Here is a 21,697-nt window from a genome sequence, read left to right on the forward strand (position 1 = left end):
CCCGCAAACAGTTTGCTGAAGACAAGCAGACTAAGGACATGGATTACTGGAACCATGTCCTGTGGTCTGATGGGACCAAGATAAACTTATTTGGTTCAGATGGTGTCAAGTGTGTGTGGCGGCAACCAGGTGAGGAGTACACAGACAAGTGTGTCTTGCCTACAGTCAAGCATGGTGGTGGGAGTGTCATGGTCTGGGGCTGCATGAGTGCTGCCGGCATTGGGGAGCTACAGCTCATTGAGGGAACCATGAATGCCAACATGTACTATGACATACTGAAGCAGAGACTGGGCCGCAGGGCAGTATTCCAACATGATAACGACCCCAAACACACCTCCAAGACGACCACTGCCTTGCTAAAGAAGCTGAGGGTAAAGGTGATGGACTGACCAAGCATGTCTCCAGACCTAAACCCTATTGAGCATCTGTGGGGCATCCTCAAACGGAAGGTGGAGGAGCGCAAGGTCTCTAACATCCACCAGCTCCGTGATGTCGTCATGGAGGAGTGGTAGAGGACTCCAGTGGCAACCTGTGAAGCTCTGGTGAACTCCATGCCCAAGAGGGTTAAGGCAGTGCTAGAAAATAATGGTGGCCACATAAAATATTGGCACTTTGGGCCCAATTTGGACATTTTCACTTAGGGGTGGACTCACTTTTGTGGCCAGCGGTTTAGACATCAATGGCTGTTGAGTTATTTTGAGGGGACAGCAAATTTACACTGTTATACAAGCTGTACACTCACTACTTTACATTGTAGCAAAGTGTCATTTCTTCAGTGTTGTCACATGAAAAGATGATACAAAAATGTGAGGGGTGTACTCACTTCTGTGAGATACTGTATTCTGTTAAAACAGAAAAGACACAATTTGCAATAAAACAACATGGAAAAAACACATAATTTGCAACTTTATCCTTCACAATTACTGTATTAGGAAAGTGATGATATCAGATACTGTATGGGGTAATAATATGGTACTATTAACATACACCATAATGAATTATTAACTTACATCCTACATTGTACACTATTTTAGGGATTCATTTTAAATTAACTTTTTTATAATTCACTGTGGTTATAATTCTGCATTTGATTGACAGGTACTTTTGGAATTGGCCCAACTTGTGTCACATGACTACCCCTCTGTGGATGACATGCTCAGCAAACTGGCTGCTGTCATCCTGCCAGTTACAAAAGCACAATTCTGTACTGTTTTCATCTCAGAAGACAGCTCCACGGTAGTACAAGAATTAATCAAATTGATGGACAACGATTCATAGTTAAAACAATAAGGATGTTGTATTGGTTTATTGGTAACTGTAAAGCATAAAATTATTTTAACACTGACCTACTAAAAACATCTGAACTTGATACTGAGAGATCTGTGTTTTTTGTTGATGTCTTGCAGGGGCCTTTCTCAAAGATAGTCCATATAGAGCATAAAGAAAGCAATTGTTCTGTCCAGTGTTCTACAAGGTAAAGAAATGTATATTTATAATTTTATCATGATATACACAGAATAACAAGTACCTAGTTTCTTTAAGCCAATGATGTTGAAAGTCACATAATAATAGTGTTCAGTATTGCTCTTTAATACTAACAAACAAAAAGGTATAAAACAATCTGTATTCATATGTATACAATGAGGTAGTTAAATGTGTAACTGTAATCTTTAGGGATTATGACAGCAATGACAGCTACATGTACGCCGTGCATGTGCGAAACTCGATGGAGACGCTGAACATTATCAACAGACCTGTAAGTTTATCTGATTAATTCACTTTGTCACTTTGCTAATTATATAATATTTATTATCTATAACACATAGTGCTGGTATAAATATTTTTGTTAATGAATTGATTGAGATCATATATCTACATGGAAATCAATGACATTTTCGTAGTTTTTCTTCCTTTATATACAGTATATATATATATATATATATATATATATATATATATATATATATACTTTAGGAAAAACCATATCATCATATGACCAAAAATTACCTCTTATCTGGGATTTTCCATTTCTATTTCAGTGGCGCCTTAGCTCGGGGACCAATCCTCACTATTAACTAACTATTAGCTATTAATTTAGCCTCAATTACCTCAATAAACAGTTTGCTGCTTATTAATAGTCAGTAAGGTTTTTATAAGTTTAGGTATTTGGTAGGATTATGGTCATGCAGAATAAGGCATTATTATGTGCATTATAAGTATCAATAAACATCCAATATGCTAGCAACTAGTTAATAGAGAGAAATGGTCCCTTAACTAAAGTGTTACCTCTTTTTCTGACATGCACTGTTTTTGTGTGTGTTCTGCAAGGCCCAGATTTCTAAGGTCTCTCAGATCAGGAGTTTGATCAGCACACCTCTGAGAGGCAAACAGAGGGATAACGTCATAGGTAAATATCCACAGTCTAGCATTGATCCAACAAATCAAAGCTCTCAGTCATCATGCTTCCCCAGAGGATTTTTGTTTTTGTTGTTGTTCTCTTTTATATACTGTAGCTCATATTATAATATATTGCATACAGTAAGAGTATAGTGTTATGCATTTAACATGGAAACCATAGTTCAGATCATTGGGTTTTGAAAGAATTGGAGAAATTTCAGACTGACTTTTGATCTTAGAAAACATGTCTCCATTTGCTCTCTTTTTAATCTCACTGATGCAAACAGATCTAATTAGTTATTTTACTTGTTTTAGATACAAAAGGCCATTCTGTGCATCTCTACAGGGATTTAGAGTGTTGATAATGACATTGGTATGAAAATAGTTTGTATAGACAGCATACACAATCTTTTTTTTTTTTTTACGTTTTGTTCGTAGGTGTGTGCCAGCTAGTCAATAAAATGGCTTTCACTCAGACAGATGTTTTTATACGAGCTGATGAGCACCTCCTGGAGGATTTTGCAGTGTAATGTGCTCTAGGGTTACAAAAATTCAATACGCAGCAGAGGACAGATAAAACCAGAGCAAAGCTGGCTGTGACTAAAGAGGTAGGAAATGCCATCATATTTTGAGTCACAGGAAATCACTTAATATTGTAAGAATAATGAGCAAGTGATCTGAATACTGACTCAACAATCACACAATACCAGGTTTGAGTTACACAGGAAAATCTCATATTTAAAAGTTCTACCGATTTTAGCAAGAAACATACATTGTATTTCTTTTTCTATTCAACCGTGTATGTTTATGGCATGTGTGTATGTTTGCACCTACAGGTCTTATCTTATCAAATCTCTGCTTCACAAGAGGAAATTGATGCATTGGAGGTAACCATTCAAAAACTCTCCTTTTAGTACTTCCTTTTATTTTTCTTTAAAAAGTACCTCCAACCGTTCTACATCTGCACATGACTGAATTAACTCAGTCAAACTGTTGTGCAACTGCATTAAAGCCTGCAAATGTTGATGTGATAGACAGAACTTGCAACTTCCTGTGGTTAGAGCATTTTATTGTGTATGTTTGTGGTTTTGTCAGTTGCACTTGAACAAAGGAAATGTGTCATTTGAAAGTCTTAAAATGTTTCCCATTTCCATTCACTTTCCTCTCCTCTAGGAGGCTGTCGTCCCATCAGCAGATGCCCTCCGTTTACTGGATTTTGACTTCAGTGATTTTGATATTTCCCAGACTGTCATGACTCAGGCTGTTGTGCGCATGCTCCTGGATCTCAATTTGCCCCAGGAGTTCAGCGTTGACTACAAGGTTTCTGGTTTAATCCTGCTTGGCTCTTCTAGCTAACGTCACTAACAATCAAGCTTTAAGTAATACTTTTGTGTAAACTGTGGATCTAGAATTGGTATTTCCTTTTCTTCTTCAGACCCTGTGTCAGTGGGTTTTGAGCGTACAGAAGTGCTACAGAAGCAATGTAGTCTATCATAACTGGAGTCACGCATTGCGCACAGCCCAGTGTATGTTTGCTATGCTGCAGACAGAGGAACTAAAGGTCAGAATTATAATCTGTTGATAAACAATTTGTCCTAATTTTTTAATCTCAGCACTGCACACTGGGTTAATAAATTAAAAAGTTTATTCTGAGGAAATTTAATGGATTAAGCAAATGATTAGTTCATTAATCCCTGTCCTGCCAAATCTCTGATATTTCACTGCCCTCACATTCAGGTGGCATTCCAAATTTGCTTAATCTCTCATGTTCTTTAATCCAGAGTAATTTTAGCAGTCTGGAGGTTCTTGCTCTCATGATTGCCAGTCTGTGCCATGATCTGGACCACAGAGGAGTAAATAACTCTTACATAGAGAGGTAAACTACACTACTCCAAATACCACTGTGTTATTATAAACATCTGTCTAAAGTAGCCTATTGCGTAAAATGGCCTAACAAGTATTTGAACGTGTTTAAACATGTTTGAATGCCATTGTTATTTATACAAGGCCATTTATTCATTTTAAAGTGTGGCAAGCACTTTTTGGGGCCACTCTGTAGTGCTGTGTCAGTATTTGAGGTGCCACACTATGATTTCTAATTAAAAACTTCTTGAATAACTATTTAAGAACATAATACCTACAGTATACATATTTAAATGTTTCTTTGTAAATGGCCTTAATATTTTGTACTGGTAGATTGAATAAATATTTGATAAATAGATGCAATATTACAGTCTGTTGTGAATTTTTGATCCCCTATTTTATTCTCTTTCTCTCTTTTCCCCTTTTTTCCTCTCTCTGTGTCATAGGAGTAACCAGCCACTGTTGCTCTCATATAACATAATTTTATGCACAAGGAGACAGAGAAAATAATGAATTAAATATTCAGCCAATGGTAAGTCTGTAAGTCTATACCTTAAAGAGTTATATCTTTCTCTGCTTGTTTACTTTATTATTTTTTTGTACAGGAAGACATTATATTTAAGAGGGAGGGAGACTATTTTGTAGTCCTTTTTTTTACAAAATGTTACAGGTGTGTCGTTTAATCAGAAGTTTGAATCAAATGTTGAATCTCTTTCTCACAGCATGTGATGGACCATGCAAACTCCACTTGTTTACCTCACATGCAGGTTGACTATATTGATGGGATTTGCTCTCCGCTTTATGAGGTGAGGGCTTGCCTGCACACATCCTGTTAGAAATGTGTGTCAGTATGTGTGTTTAAGTGAGTAAGAGACATTTCTGCTGCAAAGCCTTTGTGTTGCAAAAGAAGCATTCAGTCTGTAACTACTGTTTCTGTCTTTTTCCTTCTTTCCCAGGCCCTGGCCAGCATATGTGAGTTCTGTTCACCTCTAAAAGAAGGTTGCAGAAGGAACAGAAAACATTTGCAACAGCTGGCAGATGGCGGAAAGGAAGAAGAAAGGATATAAATGAAAGGAAAAACAGATGGAGAAAGAGAAGAAGGAAGTTAAAGCTATGTAAACTCTTGGTGAACCACTCATAGAGTGGACCAGCAAGACTCAAAATCGTATCTGATATTCAGATTATTAAATTATATGATGAAATTAAAACCATTACGCATGATAGCAAGATATGATTTATAGAGCTATGTGGCTGCCAGTCAACATTAAAGCAAAGAAAACAAGGAAAAAGATGAAGAATCAAACTAAATATTTCAGTAATATGAAAGAGATGCCATTAAATACAAACTCTTGCATTGTTGGTTTACCTATATCGACACTGGTATACTGTAGTCCAAAACAACCAGTCATGCCCATCTTACCATTTTTGATTTTCTTAAAGTTCCACAGAACTTATGTGGGAAATATCACAAGTTACTCAAGAGTAGTTCCTGGTTGGCTTTGTCACACTAGTGAATCATTACTAAGTCAGTTTATAGTTTAAATCGAAACACATATGTCAACATTTAGTGTTAAAGGGACAGTTCACCCAAAAATGAAAATTCTGTCATTAATTATTCACTCCCATGTTGTCCCAAACCCATAAGACCTTTGTTTATATTTGAAACACAAATTAGGATATTTTTGATGAAATCGGAGAGCTTTCTGACCCTTCATAGACAGCAATGTAACTGAAATATTCCCAATCCCAGAAACATTAATTTTTGGGTGAACTATCCCTTTAAGTTGTTTAGACAAGGAAGCACAACTTTTATTTTATTTTATGGAATAATGTTCATGTTCATTCCTCAAAAAAGGAATTAATTAAGTTCATGTGCTGGTAAAACTGAAAAGCTAGAAACATATTGTTTATGGAGGAATTTCTAATAATAAAAATGTTTTATTATAAAACATAATTAATGTCTGTTATATTTTTTAGAGCAAACTAATATTGTTGTCTTGGTAACACTTTAGATTATGGAACACTATTCACTATTAACTATTTGCTTATTAGCATGCATATTACTAGCATAAATGCTAATAACAAACTCTACCCAATACCTAAACATAACTATTACAACAGCTACCTTACTTACTATAAATAAGCAGTAAAGTAGGAGTTTATTGAGGGAAAACTTTTAGATAATAGTGAGTGTGTTCCCTAATCTAAAGTGTTACCATTGTTTTTATTTGATTTATTGCTATCCACATGGTTTATTGTTAATCAAAAATCACATCCATGAATATTTCCTGTAATATGCTGAAATGTTTGTCATCGTTCAGCATGCAATGAAATTAGCAGCAGATACTGGGGGTGTGCCTGACGGTGCAACAGAATGGTGTTTTCCCTTGATGTGGTCACAAGTCTTCACGTGATTTGTGGCAACATGTGCAGTCTTGTGCATATACATGTTTGCCAGATCTAACTTTCAAACCTACTCAGTACACGCAGGGCAATGCTTTGGGAGACTGACAGCAAAATTAGTTGCTTGCACACAGGCTTTCACTTTTTATAGAACCTTTAAATCCACTTCACCATTACCAGGGAAGTTGAACTAAGTTCTAAACATAATTTGCATTTGTAATCATTTTCATAATTATAACTTATGGAATGAATGTTCTTATAAAGTAAAATACACATTATATATGAAAGGCATTATACAGCGTTTTCTTCCTATAAGAGCCCAAGATCTAGTCACGTCACCTTTATTTATATAGCACTTTATTCAATACAAGTTGTGTCAAAGCAGCTTTACAGTGTCAAACAGGAAAGTAGTTTGTCAATAATGCAAGAGGACAATAATAAAGAGTCATTTTTCCTGATGATATCTCCCACGGGTAACATGTAAAGCGTGAAAAGCAGCAGTCCTAGTACTGAGCCTTGTGGTACTCCATACTGAGGAAATCCTGTTTACAGCAGTTAAACCTTATTTGGTAAAAAGAAGTGAAGTGATCTCCAAGCCTTATTTTATTTAAATATATATATATTTTTTTTTTTCAGTGAAACGAAGTAAAATGTATTAAATTAATCATGAGGTTTTGTGGAAGTGGTTGAAGAAGAGTAGTTATATATATATATATATATATATATATATATATATATATATATATATATATATATATATATATATATACACGCGTGTGTGTGTTTTATATGTATGTGATGTGAGTTTAGAGGATCCTTTTAGCAAAGCAAAAATAAATAAACAGACACAATAAGTAATATAAAAAAAACAAATGCGGAAAATTAGTACAAAAACATTTTATTTAAAAAAAATAATAAATAAATACATAAATATAAATACAACACTCAATACTTATGTGAACAACACTCAATACTGAACAAACTGTTTTAAACATAACCAAACAGTAGGACTGTGCCCATCGGTACAGGTTGAGATGTCAGATGTGGCCATATCATTCATATCTTCAGGCTCAACCTCACAGATGACCCAGACATTCATGGGGTTTTACTGCAAAACAAAAAGGTATTTACTTAATAACATGGTTTTATATATGATGAGACCTGATACTTCTTGTACTTTTTATAGCTTTAGACATCTCAAACACATGGTGAGGATTTACTGACACTTACTTGATAAGCATCTTCTCAATGACCTTCTTAACCCAGGGTGCAGTAGGGTCCAGACAGATCTCTTTCCTAGATTCCTTCAGGGTGGCACTGTGTTAAAAATAAGGAGAAAAACCAGTAAGAAACTTATTTTTAATGTTACTGCATTAATCTGGATCATTATGGATTCATTCTGAGTTTGTAATCTGTCAGTGTCATAGCATTATTAGTGTGAAACTCACATGATCTCTGTGTCTTTACAGTGTGAGCTTGGAGGGAAGAGCTCCACACTCTCTATGTGTTTTCCAATGCGTCGACTCTCAGTTTCAATGCAGCGACAGCGTGGATCTACACCCAAACCTCTAAGACTCATTCCTGAAAGCAAAATAATAAGTTAATGTTTGATCACATACATGCATGACTTAAAAGTGCATTTGTACTAACTATGGTTAATGATTACCAAGAAATATTAACAAATATTGCAATTCATTTACCTTCACCAATGGTCAGGAATCCGAGGAAAACAGAGACTAAAAATAATTTGCAGTGCATTCTGCCCAAGTGAAGCTTAGATTTACAAATGGAAACTAACAAAATGTAAAAGTAAATCTAGAATTTGGATGCTAGAGACGCTTGAAGTGTTCAGATCTGTTGGTGAATTCTGTCCACACTGGAACTTGCAGCTCTTTTTAAAGCTCCGTCCTGGATATGAGTCAGAGAGAGTTGCGCAATATTTCAGGCTGGGAAAGTTTGTGCTGATGTCACGAGTGTGTGAGCCTCATCATGTCATTCATATGATTAAGAAAGCTTCAGAAATTTTAGAAGTTATTCACTTTGACATGTCGGTATATTCACGTTTCATGAAAAAAAGTTAAATATATGATCACACACTTACAAATCAAGAATTTTGCAAGACATTACAAGTAATGTTGTTTACGCAGGTGGAAGTTTCATTCACTCTCAAAAACTGGAACAAATAAATAAACAAACTGAGCCACAACGTTTTCAAACTGGGGTCTAGTACTAAGGGTTCCATGAAAAATTCAGGAGGAAAAAATAATGCACAAAAATTTTTGTAATCATGTATTTATTATTTATTTTATTTATTTGTAAAGATGTATTTATTTGTAATATTATTTAGTCATTTGTAAATGTTTTTTTATTTTCTGTATATTTATTTATTTACTTATGTTTTGCCTTATTTACTGTATTTGGTAAAAAACAAACAAACAAAAAAACACAGAGGATCTCATTTAACCAACAATAAAGTAACTGCATAAAACATTTTTTTTATAACATATTTTTTGAATAAACTGTAATATTATTTTGCATATGGCTACAAAAAACACGTAAAAATGCAGTGCAAAGCTTTGTGTAGGGACACAAATTGATCAATATTTTTAAATAAGCCGACTGAACCGATAATTGGACTTTCCAGAGGAAGTGGACATGTAAGCTAACACGTTTGATTAGTTTGCACAATCCTATTCCTATCCTTTAAAAAAATATATAATAATAATAATAGATGTGGTAGATTTGTCACGTTATACTGCTACTTATTGGAAAAGTAGCATATTCCTGGAAAGCTACTGTTTTATAAAAAGCTGCACTTCTGAAATTGAGTTCGCTATTTTGCTACTTTCAGTTACTCCCCACAACACTTTTCCAAGGTGATGTCCTCACATGTGACAACCCATTTCCTGTTTTTAGGGATTTCTATCATGTACCTTCCACCAATATTCTTTTTCTTTTCCCTCACCATCTTCTTCATATCCACTAATTTGAACGTTAGCATTGCATGCCTCCAAAGCGAATAATGAACTCACCTGCACATCCAGAGGTTGTGACCCCATCAGTTTTTTTAATTAGTGTTAACATGTTGAGAACTGTTATTGTTGTAACTGAGTTCACGTTGTGATTGATGATTGTTTATAACTGCATTTTTCTGAAGAATCCTTGGTTGTTGATCTAAAAAAGTTACAGTATATGCAGAAAAAAAAAAAAAACAGACTGCTGCCAAACCACAAATATGTCTCCCTTGGGAAAGAGTTTATCCAGCATTGCAAAATGTTTTTAAAACAAAATTTAACAGTCTCATTGCAGTCTCAAACTATTCTTTTAAAAGCACAATAGAAAAATTGCAATGTTAAAAAATAATCCCAGCAGAGTCATCAGAAAATAAGATACAGCTTGGCTTTAGGACGTTTGCTGTGCAGGCTGCTAAAAGTTGCCTGATTCTCACATAATCTGCAGATTTATTGCAATAGCATTGCAATGACGTCTCAATGGCACGTTGAACAAAGGAGTATTATCACTCACCTACTATAACAAAATAAAACTTTTAGTGTGTGTGAACCTACTGTGCCAGTTTATTAGTAGAGGAGACTGTGGTAAATTGTCAAACTTTGTACACATTAAACAACAAAATGAAGTCGGTTTCTGCAGAAACACTTTGAAAGAGACCATATATAGTCTTACCAACTGAAAAAAAAGTTTCCATCTGTATATTTTCTGCTGTTTTTTGACAATGAATTATAAAAGCATAACATTAAATCAAACTTATTATACAGTAGTTTCACATTGCTTTAATGTATTCCAGACTGTTCTCTTGCTTACCGCATTTGCAAAAATAATCGTGTTATTATATAGTAATAATATATTATTATTTACATTTTTTTATTTATATTGAATTAATATTTTTTAAGGTCAAATTTGCTTAATTAACAAACCATTAACTATGACTTTTGCCTCAATAAACTCTTAATTTGCTGCTTATTAATAGTTATAAGGAAGTTTAAGTATTGGGTAGGTTTAGGGATTTAGAATATGGTCATGCAGAATATGTGCTTTAGAAGTACTAATAAACAGACAATATTTTAATAATAGCATGCTAATAAGGAACTAGTTAATAATAAGAATTGGTCCCTAAAGTGTTAGCATTGTTAAATTTTCATCTGTTAAGTGCCACGTCTTCCTCCACAGAAAACTGGACTGTTTCCGTCAAGGGTTTCAAGAAATCTTTCAGGAAGAGTTCTGTCTTAAAGACTTGACAATTGATCCTGAGAAGTTTAGGAACCTAGACAGGAAACTATGAAAAAACAGTTAACAGCTCTTGTTGTGTTAATCTTTCACAAATCATCTTATCTGATAAGGAACGATCTGTATGGGCTTGCCCACAATCAAGGCGTCTATTCTTCCCAGAGACTTTCATAATACTTTTACTTTTATGCATTTAGCAGACGCTTTTATCCAAAGCGACTTGCGTTGCATTCAAGTTACAGTTTTTACATTTTTTTTATCAGCTCTTGCTTTCCCTGGGAACCGGACCCATGATCTTGGCGTTGCTAGCGCCATGCTCTACTATTTGAGCTACAGGAAAACATAATATATTATATTGTAATATAATAATAATATATTGACTTTGGGGGAAAGAATGGATTTAAAGGATTCTCGAATCACTGTAAAACATGAATATGGGCACTGTCTCAAGCTATACCTACCTCTTCCGGTATGTCTGATTTGTCGTTGTGTTTTCTGATTTGTTATTTTGTTTTTTAGATTTGCATTTGTAATTTGTTATTCTGTTTTCAGAATTGTGATTTGTTTTGCACTTCTCGGCCACCGTATATTTCCACCAAATCCAACTGTTAAAAATGACTTTTATTAGTTTGATTAAACATTCGTTTGAGTTAGTATTTGCAATAAGGTATCTGCCTTGAGTGAAACCCTGAAGCACTTTTTAGGCTGTCAAACAAAACGTTACAGTTGAGAAATTGCTTTAGGTGTGGGTGCCTTTCTAGTCACGACATGCAGGAAATGTGCTACCTGTTTCACAGTAGTATTATTGTACTCACTGCATATTCAGCCATTTTAATACATTTTACCATCATAGCCTTTACAAATGGAGTTGTGGAATATTTGTTTGGGAGATCTACATATGAGGTCACTTTTAAAATAGAGAAGTTATACTAAGTGACTCTCGTTTTACTTTGAATGTCCTTGTTTTCCCCTGATTACACAAAGATTATGATGTGCATACTTGACGAAATTGCTTATGTGTCATTTAATAAAGAGAAATCCTCTGTAAACTGTAATATTCAGAGAGACATACACTATATGGCCAAAAGTATTGGGTCACCACCTTCTAATAAACAGGTTTGACTACTTTAGTAATTTCAAATCTTACTGTTAAAGCATAAAATTATATTCTATGGAATTGTGTGCTTCTAATTTTATTGCAACAGTTTGGACAGGACCCTTTCCTATTCTAACATGACAGCGCCTTTGTGTATAAGGCAAGGTTCAAAAAGAAATGATTGATTTAGTCAGTTTGGAAGAACTTGACTGGTCTACATAAAGCCAAGTCCTGATCTCAGCTGAACACCTCTGGTGGGACTTTAAATGCAGACCTTGAGCCAAAAACTCATCACCAAACACCAATGATTTGTACATACACTATATGGACAAAAATATTGGGACACCCCCTTCTTTAGAACAGAAGGCACTTCCAAAACTGTGGCAACAAAGATGGAAGCATAATTCATGTATTTAAAAACTGTATTTCCATCTCTGTTGCAACAGTTTTGAAAGTGTCTAAAATGACTGTACCCATATACAAGTCATGTATATGCAGGGGGTTGGTATTGTAATTTTCAATAACAAAATATTTGTCTTTTAATAACAAAGTCAAACAGTGCAGTTGTAATTTGAACTATTTTAACTATTCTAGGGCTGTAACTAATGATTATTTTGTTAATCAAGTAATCTACTGATTATTTTGACAATTGAGTAATCTGATATTTTTAGTAACACAAACAGGCCTAAGTGAAAACCAGGCTTTAGTATGACTATTTACTATTTATATATAAACTAAAGATGAGGCCATAATAACTGGCTCGAATAAAATATCAAAACCAAGTAACTGCATGGTTTTATTGAACAACACTGTTCCTAATGTACATAATGAAATACATAATGTAATAGGCCTACACATAATATTAACATAACCAACTTAAGTACATGATGTAACAAATACCTGCAGAGGGCGTCACCAGCCTGGTGACGTTTCACTTTACAGCGTGATCAAACGATGTTTAAATCCATTGAATTTTAATATTTGGCCACATGCAAACTCAGAAACTTTTATTTTGGAATTGCGATGTACAATAAATGGCATATTTAGAAATAGTTTGATGTATTCTCCTGTGTTGGCAAAGGTTTATAAATGATCTAGTGAGATAATGCACACTGTTTTTCCAGATGAACATTAAGCAATTCTCACAGCATATACAGAGGAAGAGTACAGTCTTTACTGGTAAATTACCAGCAAGTAGGGGCGTAGATTTTTCATTGGACAGTTGTGTTCTCGACATGTTGAGGTTTTAATGGAGCAATGTATATAAATGCAGAATGATTTAAAATTCAAAGGAGACAAGATATACATGACGTTTATGTTTCCATGGCAATCAGTCACTCAGTTTGTGACGTAACGACATGCCAAGGCTCGCGCCCGCGCTGTATCCATCATTCATTAGAAGTCGAGATGAGTTCAAAGCGCCAGGAAACTCTTCACTCCTTTTTTAAGAAAGAAGTCGAGCAGCGTAAGTTGTCATGTGGTATCCGAATAGTGTTGCACAATGTTGAGTGACTCTGCCTATTGCTCTTGTTGAATAATTAACAAGTTTTGATGTTCATTATATGGAGAAAAAAAAAGCTGCCTGGACAAACATGCACTTATTTATTTTCAGTGTATTTTTCCGTAACTCTTTTGTGACGTCTTTTATTTTAACACGTATGTATGTTATCAGAACCCTTCAAATAGGAATAAAGATAATGTTGAACTGAGATTTTACAGCGTTTGCAGCATTGTGACACTCTGCCAAATCTACATGATGTATTTCAATCAAGTATGCAAGCTCTGACTGATACAGGACCGATCTTCATTTAGGGCTGCTCTGTCATTATTGCACTCATTTGACGTTTTTATGGGGGGGTGAATGTACAGCGCTCTCTCCACCTTCAGTACAATGACTGAGGACCGAACCCACAAGTGCTCCCCAGGCGCCGCAGCATAAATGGCTGCCCACTGCTCCGGGTGTGTGTTCACGGTGTGTGTGTGTGTGTTCACTGCTGTGTGTGTGCACTTTGGATGGGTCAAATGCAGAGCACAAATTCCTAGTATGGGTCACCACACTTGGTCGTATGTCACTTCACTTCACTTTTAAATGTCAGATGAGTGAATAAATATGCAAAAATGTTTACTTTTAGTAAGTCTCGCCAGTCTTTCTCACTCACAGTCTGTCAGGAAAAAGAATTTAAAAAAAGAAAATTAGTAAATCATAATTAGTATCGTACATTAGATATTATTTGAAGACAAGCACATAAATGACTGTAAATCAGCACTGCACACATTCTTTTCTACCACCCAAGACATGAGTGCTGCTGTGAAGTCCCTTTTTAAATTGTAATTTTCTAAATTTTTTTTTTTTTAGCTACCTTAATAACCTAATAATAATGATAATATACATAATATTAATGAAAACATTAGGGGTGTAATGGTACCTCAGTTTTGAAGTCACAGTTTCAAACATTTTTGGTGTAGCAGGGGGAGAAAACATACAATAGTTTTTTTTGTTTTTGTTTTTTTTTAATAAATGGTGGTTTACTGGACAATTTGTGTCTCTGCCTTTAAATAAACTCAATTATAATTACAATTTTCTTAAGGATAACCAATCTATCTCGGCTAATGCTATACAATAGGCAGCCCTATTAGAGCACATTACTAAAATATTAAAGGCTGCAATTAACAACAGAGCCCAATCTATTTCTATTTTTAGATACAATGAAAAAAAAAAATAAAAGTATGCAAACATAATTTCCATTTATGCACATTGCAATTTTCTAGCAACAGGCTGTGGACACTGAATGACTTGCCTGAGGTAAAGGTATTGCTGTTTTATTGGCATTTTTCCAACTGGCATTTTTTTTCATTTATAACTGGTTGTAACTAGTAGAAGAGAGGATTAAACAGAAGGGATGATCGCATTCCGCTTGCAGCTGTCTGTCACACCAAAGAGCGTCAAAATGGCATTTATGGATTTAATTAGACATAATTTTAAAGATGAGACTATGTTTCTTATCGAAAAGAACAAAACACAAACCTTGCGATTACAGGATGTAATGTATAGCCTAGTAATAATGTATAGTGAGGATTTATAAACGGATATAAACTGAAACGGAAGTTCCGCACGTGCAGTGGTTAAAATTACACTTTATTTGTTCGGTACAATTTTCTGTACGAATAAGAGTACCATTACACCCCTAGAACACATTTAAAACACCAAAAACTGCACTTACCTGAATAATATGTGTCTGGGAAAAGGCTGTTGTTGTAAATAGGGAGCTTTTTCATCATCATCTTCTTTTTTAACGGCGGTTTATAGAGGATGCAGAGTGGGAAATAACGGATACATGTTCAACATTTCAGTAATCCACCAATAGGAATAATAGGAAGATACAAAGCAACCAATAGCATTGTTGAATGGGCTGAGATGTGGACTGCCACTAACCTGCCACACATGACTATAGCAGTATATATGTGTTTTTCCAAATAAAAGCCAAATGTTAACCATAAGTTAACACATGGTGTGCCTGCCAAGCCATATATGGCTCTCATTTGTGTGCTGTCATCTGGACCATATACCTCAAAACATATTGTCATCGAAAATAAAATCCCCTCCAATTCTAAAGCTATGGCAAAACATATATGTGGAAAGTTTGGCCCATATGTGCTCAGCCATGCGATACCTAGGCCAAATGTGACAGCTGTCAGCCACATTTGGCCCAAACATTCTTGCTATCTGGGACATGTCTAGTAATGTTAATGTACATTTTTATATCGCTTCATTCAGCTACGGTGATTTGTGGAGTAAAAAAGGAAAGCTAATAAAACTTCAAGAAACATCAGTAAAGTGTTGGCCATCATTCGGATGGGGTCCGCTACACTTGTGCTTTATTTTGTTCAAATAAAGTGAAGTGAGTGAAGTGAAGTGACATTCAGCCAAGTATGGTGACCCATACTCGGAATTCGTGCTCTGCATTTAACCCATCCAACGTGCACACACACAGCAGTGAACACACACACACCGTGAACACACACCCGGAGCAGTGGGCAGCCATTTTATGCTGCAGCGCCGGGGAGCAGTTGGGGGTTCGGTGCCTTGCTCAAGGGCACCTCAGTCGTGGTATTGAGGGTGGAGAGAGCGCTGGACATTCACTCCCCCCACCTACAATTCCTGCCGGCCGGAGACTCGAACCCGCAACCTTCGGATTACAAGGCCGACTCTCTAACCATTAGGCCACGACCAGTGTTGGGTGTAACGCGTTACTAAGTAACGCGTTACTGTAATTAAATTACTTATCCACTGAAAAAGTAAAGTAAGGGATTACTGTTCATTTTTAGGTAATTTAATTACAGTTACTTATAAAGTACTTGCGTTACATACAGTAAATAATTTCAACAGTTCTAAAAGCAATATTGAATTTGAAATCTAAATTTACCGTCTAAAGATATTGAATGCAGCGGCTTTAACCCTCCGCGTGCGTTCACTTTCAGATTTTCCTGATTCACAGAGAAACCTTAAACACTCAAATCAGGGCCGGCACCAAGAGGGGGCATTCGCGGGCAGAGTTACGGTGCCCCCCACTTTCCATCCTCTCCCCTTCTTGCTGAACGTGATCGTTTCGAAAGCGAAAGTGAAACCGGTAAAACAGCGCACATAATAAAGCGATTGCACGCTTTAACGAGCGTCAGAAACTGCACGCAATCACAGATTGCACGCTTCCCATCCCACCCCGAACCCCCACCCGCTGCCACATACACACAAAACGTGATTTGTGCCCCCCCCCCCCCCCCCCCCAGAAATTGCCCTGGCGCCAGCTCTGACTCAGATACATATAAGACTAAAATCAATAGAATCTAAAAATCTTGAAGTGTCTACTTGACACTTGAACGAATTCAAATTAAAAACTAATGTTTCTGATTATGCAATCCGTATGAAACTAAAGCAAGGTACAGTCTTTCCCGTGTCTGAGCTCATTATATGCAGTCACCTGCGCGCATATGCCCTCACCTAGATACAAAAAAAAAAGTAAAATATTAAGAAAAAAAAAAATCATCTAATATTCATCATTTTTGAAAGACCTGCTATGAGAAATTTACCTCATAAGAACAGCGCGATCTGACATTATTCAGCAGAGAAGATCATTTATGTAATTTATTCTTTCCTACATTAGTTAACGTGTTATTTTGACATAAACCTGTACAGATTTTACTAGTTGGGCTTTTCCTGAACATCTTGCCAAACTGAAATGTATTGTTTAACTTTTAAGCCTTTTTGTTATTCAGATATTTTGCAGAGTATTTCTATTTGTTAACCAAAGGTGGTTACATTGTTTTCATAAAAATGTTTAAGTATTACAGTTGTTTTAAAGCTAAAAGGCTAAACTATTCTATGTTTGACTCGAATTGAAAGAATATAGAGTTTAATTTCTATTAAGGTTTATAGGGATTTTAAGATGTAGCCTAATTAGCGATTTGAATAATTAAGTTACTTATTGAGTAACTAGGTTACTTTTCAGATAGAGTAATTAGTAAAGTAATTTAAATACAATATTGATGAAGTAATTAGTAACTGTAATTAATTACTTTTTGAAAGTAACTTACCCAACACTGGCCACGACTTCCTATAAGCAGTCGTCAATAAAAATGACCATGCAACGGGAGTTACCTTTCGATAGGGAACCATTTCAGTCTTTCTACTTCTAAATTATAAATCAAGTGTAATTCAATGTGTTGTGTTCCTATAGATATATATAAATAGATATAGATATATAACAAATGCCACTTGGTTGTACATTTTCCAATGTAATACTGACTAGTTGGTACTACATTTTATTTGAAACTTACTTTGCAAAAAGTATGTTCTTTATAGTATGACGTTCGACGTACTCTGTCTGTCATAACATGTTGTTACTGCCATGTAACTAACCAGTGTCAGTTGTGTCACTTTACTGTCATTTACAACTCCTCTCATGTGGCCTCATGAAATCCATGTACATCAGCTCAGAATCAACTGGAAATAGTAGTTCATGTGGGTACATACTGTTATTATTAATAATTTTAATTTGGACATACTATACTGTTTTCATCTACTATAGAAGGGAAATATTCAGACAGATCCATAACAACCTAATTTTTATCTACCCTGACTAAATTCTATGAAGCAATATCCATGTGTTCAGTTAAAAATCACTTCTTTCCCGTTTCACTTCATTGTTTTTTTTTCCACCAATCAAATTCTGTTGAAAGAACACCCTATTGAAATGGTTGTTGTAGCTGGTTATTCCCATAGGCACGCTGCCAGCAGAAAGCAGGAGGCAAACCACAAATAATGAATGTTCCTGTAAAAGCTTACCCAATGTTTGTTTTATCAGATTGATGCTGCTCAAGAAATACTTGTGGTCTTGTTTTATTTCAGTTTACAAGAAAAGATTAAAGCAAATTGAATGTGTATTTTAATTGTTTGTTTCCTGTTTGTAAAAACTATCCATCTATCTAGTTCTCCAGCATTGTTATACATTTATATCACTAAAACAAGCTGTTGAGTTTTTATGGTTTAGAACGGAGATGACACTCAAGTAATGACATGACTCAGCGTGTAGCTTCGTTTTAATGTTGTTGAGATGCAAAATAATCTCAAAAGGTCAGTTTACAGCCACTGACAAGTGATAAATTATGCTCTCATCAAGTTCTAATGTCCTTCGGATGAGACATTAAACCGAGGTCCTGACTCTCTGTGGTCATTAAAAATCCCAGGATGTCCTTCGAAAAAGAGTAGGGGTGTAACCCCGGCATCCTGGCCAAATTTGCCCATTGGCCTCTGACCATCATGGCCTCAATCATCCCCATACACTGATTGGCTTCATCACTCAGTAAGCTGGTGTGTGGTGGGCGTTCTGGCGCATTATGGCTGCCGTCGCATCATCCAGGTGGATGCTGTACACTGGTGGTGGTTGAGGAGATTCCCCCCTTGTATGTAAAGCACTTTGAGTGCCTTGAAAAGCGCTATATAAATGTAACGAATTATTATAATTATTAATTAATGTATTTCCGGTTAACACATTACTTGATTTTTTTATTGCTCAGCAGGTGGCAACAATATATTTTACAAGACAAGATTGAAAAAAAAATGTGTGTGTGTGTGTTTTGACTGTGACCTGTAGTTGTATTTACATGGTGGGCCAAAAATGTTACAGTAGCTATACTCACCCCCATGTTGTTTAGTAATCACTGTGTCATCATGCTCTGTTCCAGTCTTTAATCAGTTTGCTTATTTATCTAGGTTTGGATCATATGCGTTTGTCTATTTACGTCCACTTGACATTTTCTAATAGCTATTTGGCAGGTAGAGGCAGTTAAAGACAAGAGCGCAAAGTCATTAATAGTTCTCTGGGACACTAATCTGCCTGAATGGGCATAACAGAACCTCTTGGTGTTATCTCACGGATTAGTTTTATGTAACAGATTAGCCCCACCTCCACTGTGCAGAGTTGTGAGGTTAGTGTTGCTGGTGGCAGCAAAGCTTAATTCTCTGACCTTCCTTGGATACAGACCGTGCATCAGTGTTTTTCATCTCTCTTCATCGCTCCTTCAGGAAGGTCCAGCAACTTCTGCATCTTCATTTGGAGAGCAGAGAGGTGAGAGAAAACATGCCATGTCTACATACGGAGTCCCTGCCCTCTTTGTCTGCTGAAGGGAGGTATGGAGTCACCTCAGCCCGCAGGGGGTCTCAAGGGCCCAAATCCAAGTCTGGTAAAAAGGGGAAGAATGGAGAGAAGGGTTCATTTGTGGAGAGGAATGACAGCGAGAAAGAACAGAATGTCATAACCAGTGCTGGTTGGTTCTTCTCACCTCTCTGGACCCCAGGGGCCAAAACCCAGAGACTGGGAATCAGAATGGGAAAGGAAAGCGAGAAAGTGAAGGCATGGCTGGATGATCATTCAGATTCTGCCAGATCTTACTTTAGCAGATCCTCAAGGTGAGCAGTGTAGCTGTATCTGTTCTGAGAGAGTATGAAAAAGTTACATTTTGTAAAACATTTTTAATCATGTTTATTCGTTCTTCGTGTCTTAACTTTAATTAAACACTGCATACAGTAGTTATACACTCTTAAGAAAAATAGTTGTTGATAGCATGAGATTAGAGTTCTTTGTGGTGCTAGAACAACAGACAATGAAATAGTTGCAGTGCTTTAATGACTGTGGGAAGTCTCGGCTTTCAGTACTTTCAATTATATTTATATATTAAAGTTTTGAAAGAAGTCTCTTAGGTCACCCAGGCTGTATTTATTTAATCAAAAATACAGTTGAAACAGTAATATTGTGAGATATTAAGACAATTTCAGATAAGAGTTTTCTCTTTCAATATGCTTATAATTTATTCCTGCGATGGCAAAACTGAATTTTCAGCAGCCATAACTCCAGTCTTCAGTGTCACATGATCCTTCAAAAATCCTCATGATAATCTGATTTTCTGCTCAAGAAATTGACACATTTCATTGTTAATTTGTTTACTTTATATGTGTGCATATATGTGTACTAATATTTAATTCAATTTTGAACACTTTTTAATGAAATTGTTTTTTTATTAATATGGTACTACCAATCTTTTGCTTTTTCATTTCAGTTAAGAACAGGAGCCTTGTGCAAGAGTGGATATATTGACGAATAACTACTTCCCCATATCAGGGTTTTGCTGTAAATATTAAGGAACCAATTTAAGGAACCAAGGAAACCTTCTCTTTGAGAGACATCACAAATTATCTCACAGACAAAAAGTCTTTCTTAATTTAGTAGGAATTTCTATTTAAATTTGGTCTGGTGAATCAACAATGTAAGATATACTGGTGACCACCCATGTTGGTCGTTTTTTAACAGGGATGGCTTTATATTATATACTTTAGACATCGCTGTTCCCAAAGTGTTACATTGCCATTTAACCTGATGTTTTTTTCTGTTCTCTTCTTAGACATTGGGTGCATGGTTGTGTAGAAAGAGCCCAAGCTGCCCAAACCCTCATAACTGAGCCAAGATCTAGGATGACTATTCTTGGCAGATGCAGGGTTTCCCACCCTCTGTGTGGGTCCTCTCGAGGACATGTGCATGCACCCCGCCACAATGGAAAGACCACGCTCCTGCCTTTCTGTCCATCAGATTGATGATCCTGTGTGTCTGGATCGGGCCGGAGGTCGTTCTCCTCGATCACTGCAGTCTACATACTTTCCATTTTCACCTTGTGTGTCAAGGTCAAAGAGTTTGCCACATTTTCTGAGCTCCCCGAGACCAGCGGGACAGTGTAAAAGAGGCGAGTCCTGTAACTTCATGATGCGGCTCTTTGGTGGCCTGATTAGACCGCTACAGAACAAAATCATCTGTCAGATCCTACAGCACCTTTCTGAGATCACTCAGGCCCAGCGCTGCTGTTTCTCCATGACAGACAAAACAGGTGAAAAGTGTTTGGGACCTATCTTCCATTCAGATGAGGAGTCTGTCTACGGTTACACACAGGCAGAGTGGGACAAGTGCATTATGGGATACGTGGTCAGCACTTAACATCAGGGTAATGACATGAGGTAATAAATGAGGGGTGTTTCGTGTCAAGTCTAACCTGGCCTCACAGTCAGTTTAGGTCACTGGTGGACTGTGGTCCTGGATTCCCCTTGTAACAGAAACACTAAGATTACTCAGGCTTTCCAGGACTGACCTGAAC

The 21,697-nt window shown here is 36.2% G+C and overlaps 1 protein-coding gene, 1 long non-coding RNA gene and 1 pseudogene across 3 annotated transcripts; 2 read left to right on the plus strand and 1 right to left on the minus strand.

Annotated features, from left to right (window-relative positions):
• Positions 1-4,706: 4,706 nt before the first annotated feature.
• Positions 4,707-6,205, plus strand: LOC306874377. The gene is made up of 3 exons (XR_013784617.1): positions 4,707-4,792; positions 4,983-5,066; positions 5,217-6,205. It is a non-coding gene; the product is annotated as an uncharacterized lncRNA (long non-coding RNA).
• Positions 6,206-7,547: 1,342 nt separating this feature from the next.
• On the minus strand, positions 7,548-8,540 carry LOC306874374 (permeability factor 2-like). Its single transcript, XM_079424372.1, has 4 exons — positions 8,364-8,540; positions 8,112-8,244; positions 7,894-7,980; positions 7,548-7,771 (listed from the first exon to the last, which is right to left on the minus strand). Exons 1-4 carry the CDS (start codon positions 8,419-8,421, stop codon positions 7,759-7,761), a joined length of 291 nt encoding a protein of 96 aa, XP_079280498.1. The 5' UTR covers positions 8,422-8,540; the 3' UTR covers positions 7,548-7,758.
• Positions 8,541-19,638: 11,098 nt separating this feature from the next.
• LOC306874324 lies at positions 19,639-21,540 on the plus strand (annotated as a pseudogene). The gene is made up of 2 exons: positions 19,639-19,967; positions 20,957-21,540. The product of its transcript is annotated as an uncharacterized misc_RNA (transcript).
• Positions 21,541-21,697: the final 157 nt, after the last annotated feature.

This window comes from Barbus barbus (genome assembly GCF_936440315.1).
Source record: "Barbus barbus genome assembly, chromosome: 8".
NCBI classification, from domain to species: domain Eukaryota; kingdom Metazoa; phylum Chordata; class Actinopteri; order Cypriniformes; family Cyprinidae; genus Barbus; species Barbus barbus.

Bases quoted from the DNA above. Each gene is read 5' to 3' on its own strand.
- LOC306874374 (XM_079424372.1), bottom strand. From the start codon at position 8,421: ATGCACTGCAAATTATTTTTAGTCTCTGTTTTCCTCGGATTCCTGACC. The intron at 8,245-8,363 runs GTAAATGAATTG...TTTTGCTTTCAG, and splicing joins ATTCCTGACCATTGGTGAAG to GAATGAGTCTTAGAGGTTTG. The intron at 7,981-8,111 runs GTGAGTTTCACA...TTTTTAACACAG, and splicing joins TGTAAAGACACAGAGATCAT to TGCCACCCTGAAGGAATCTA.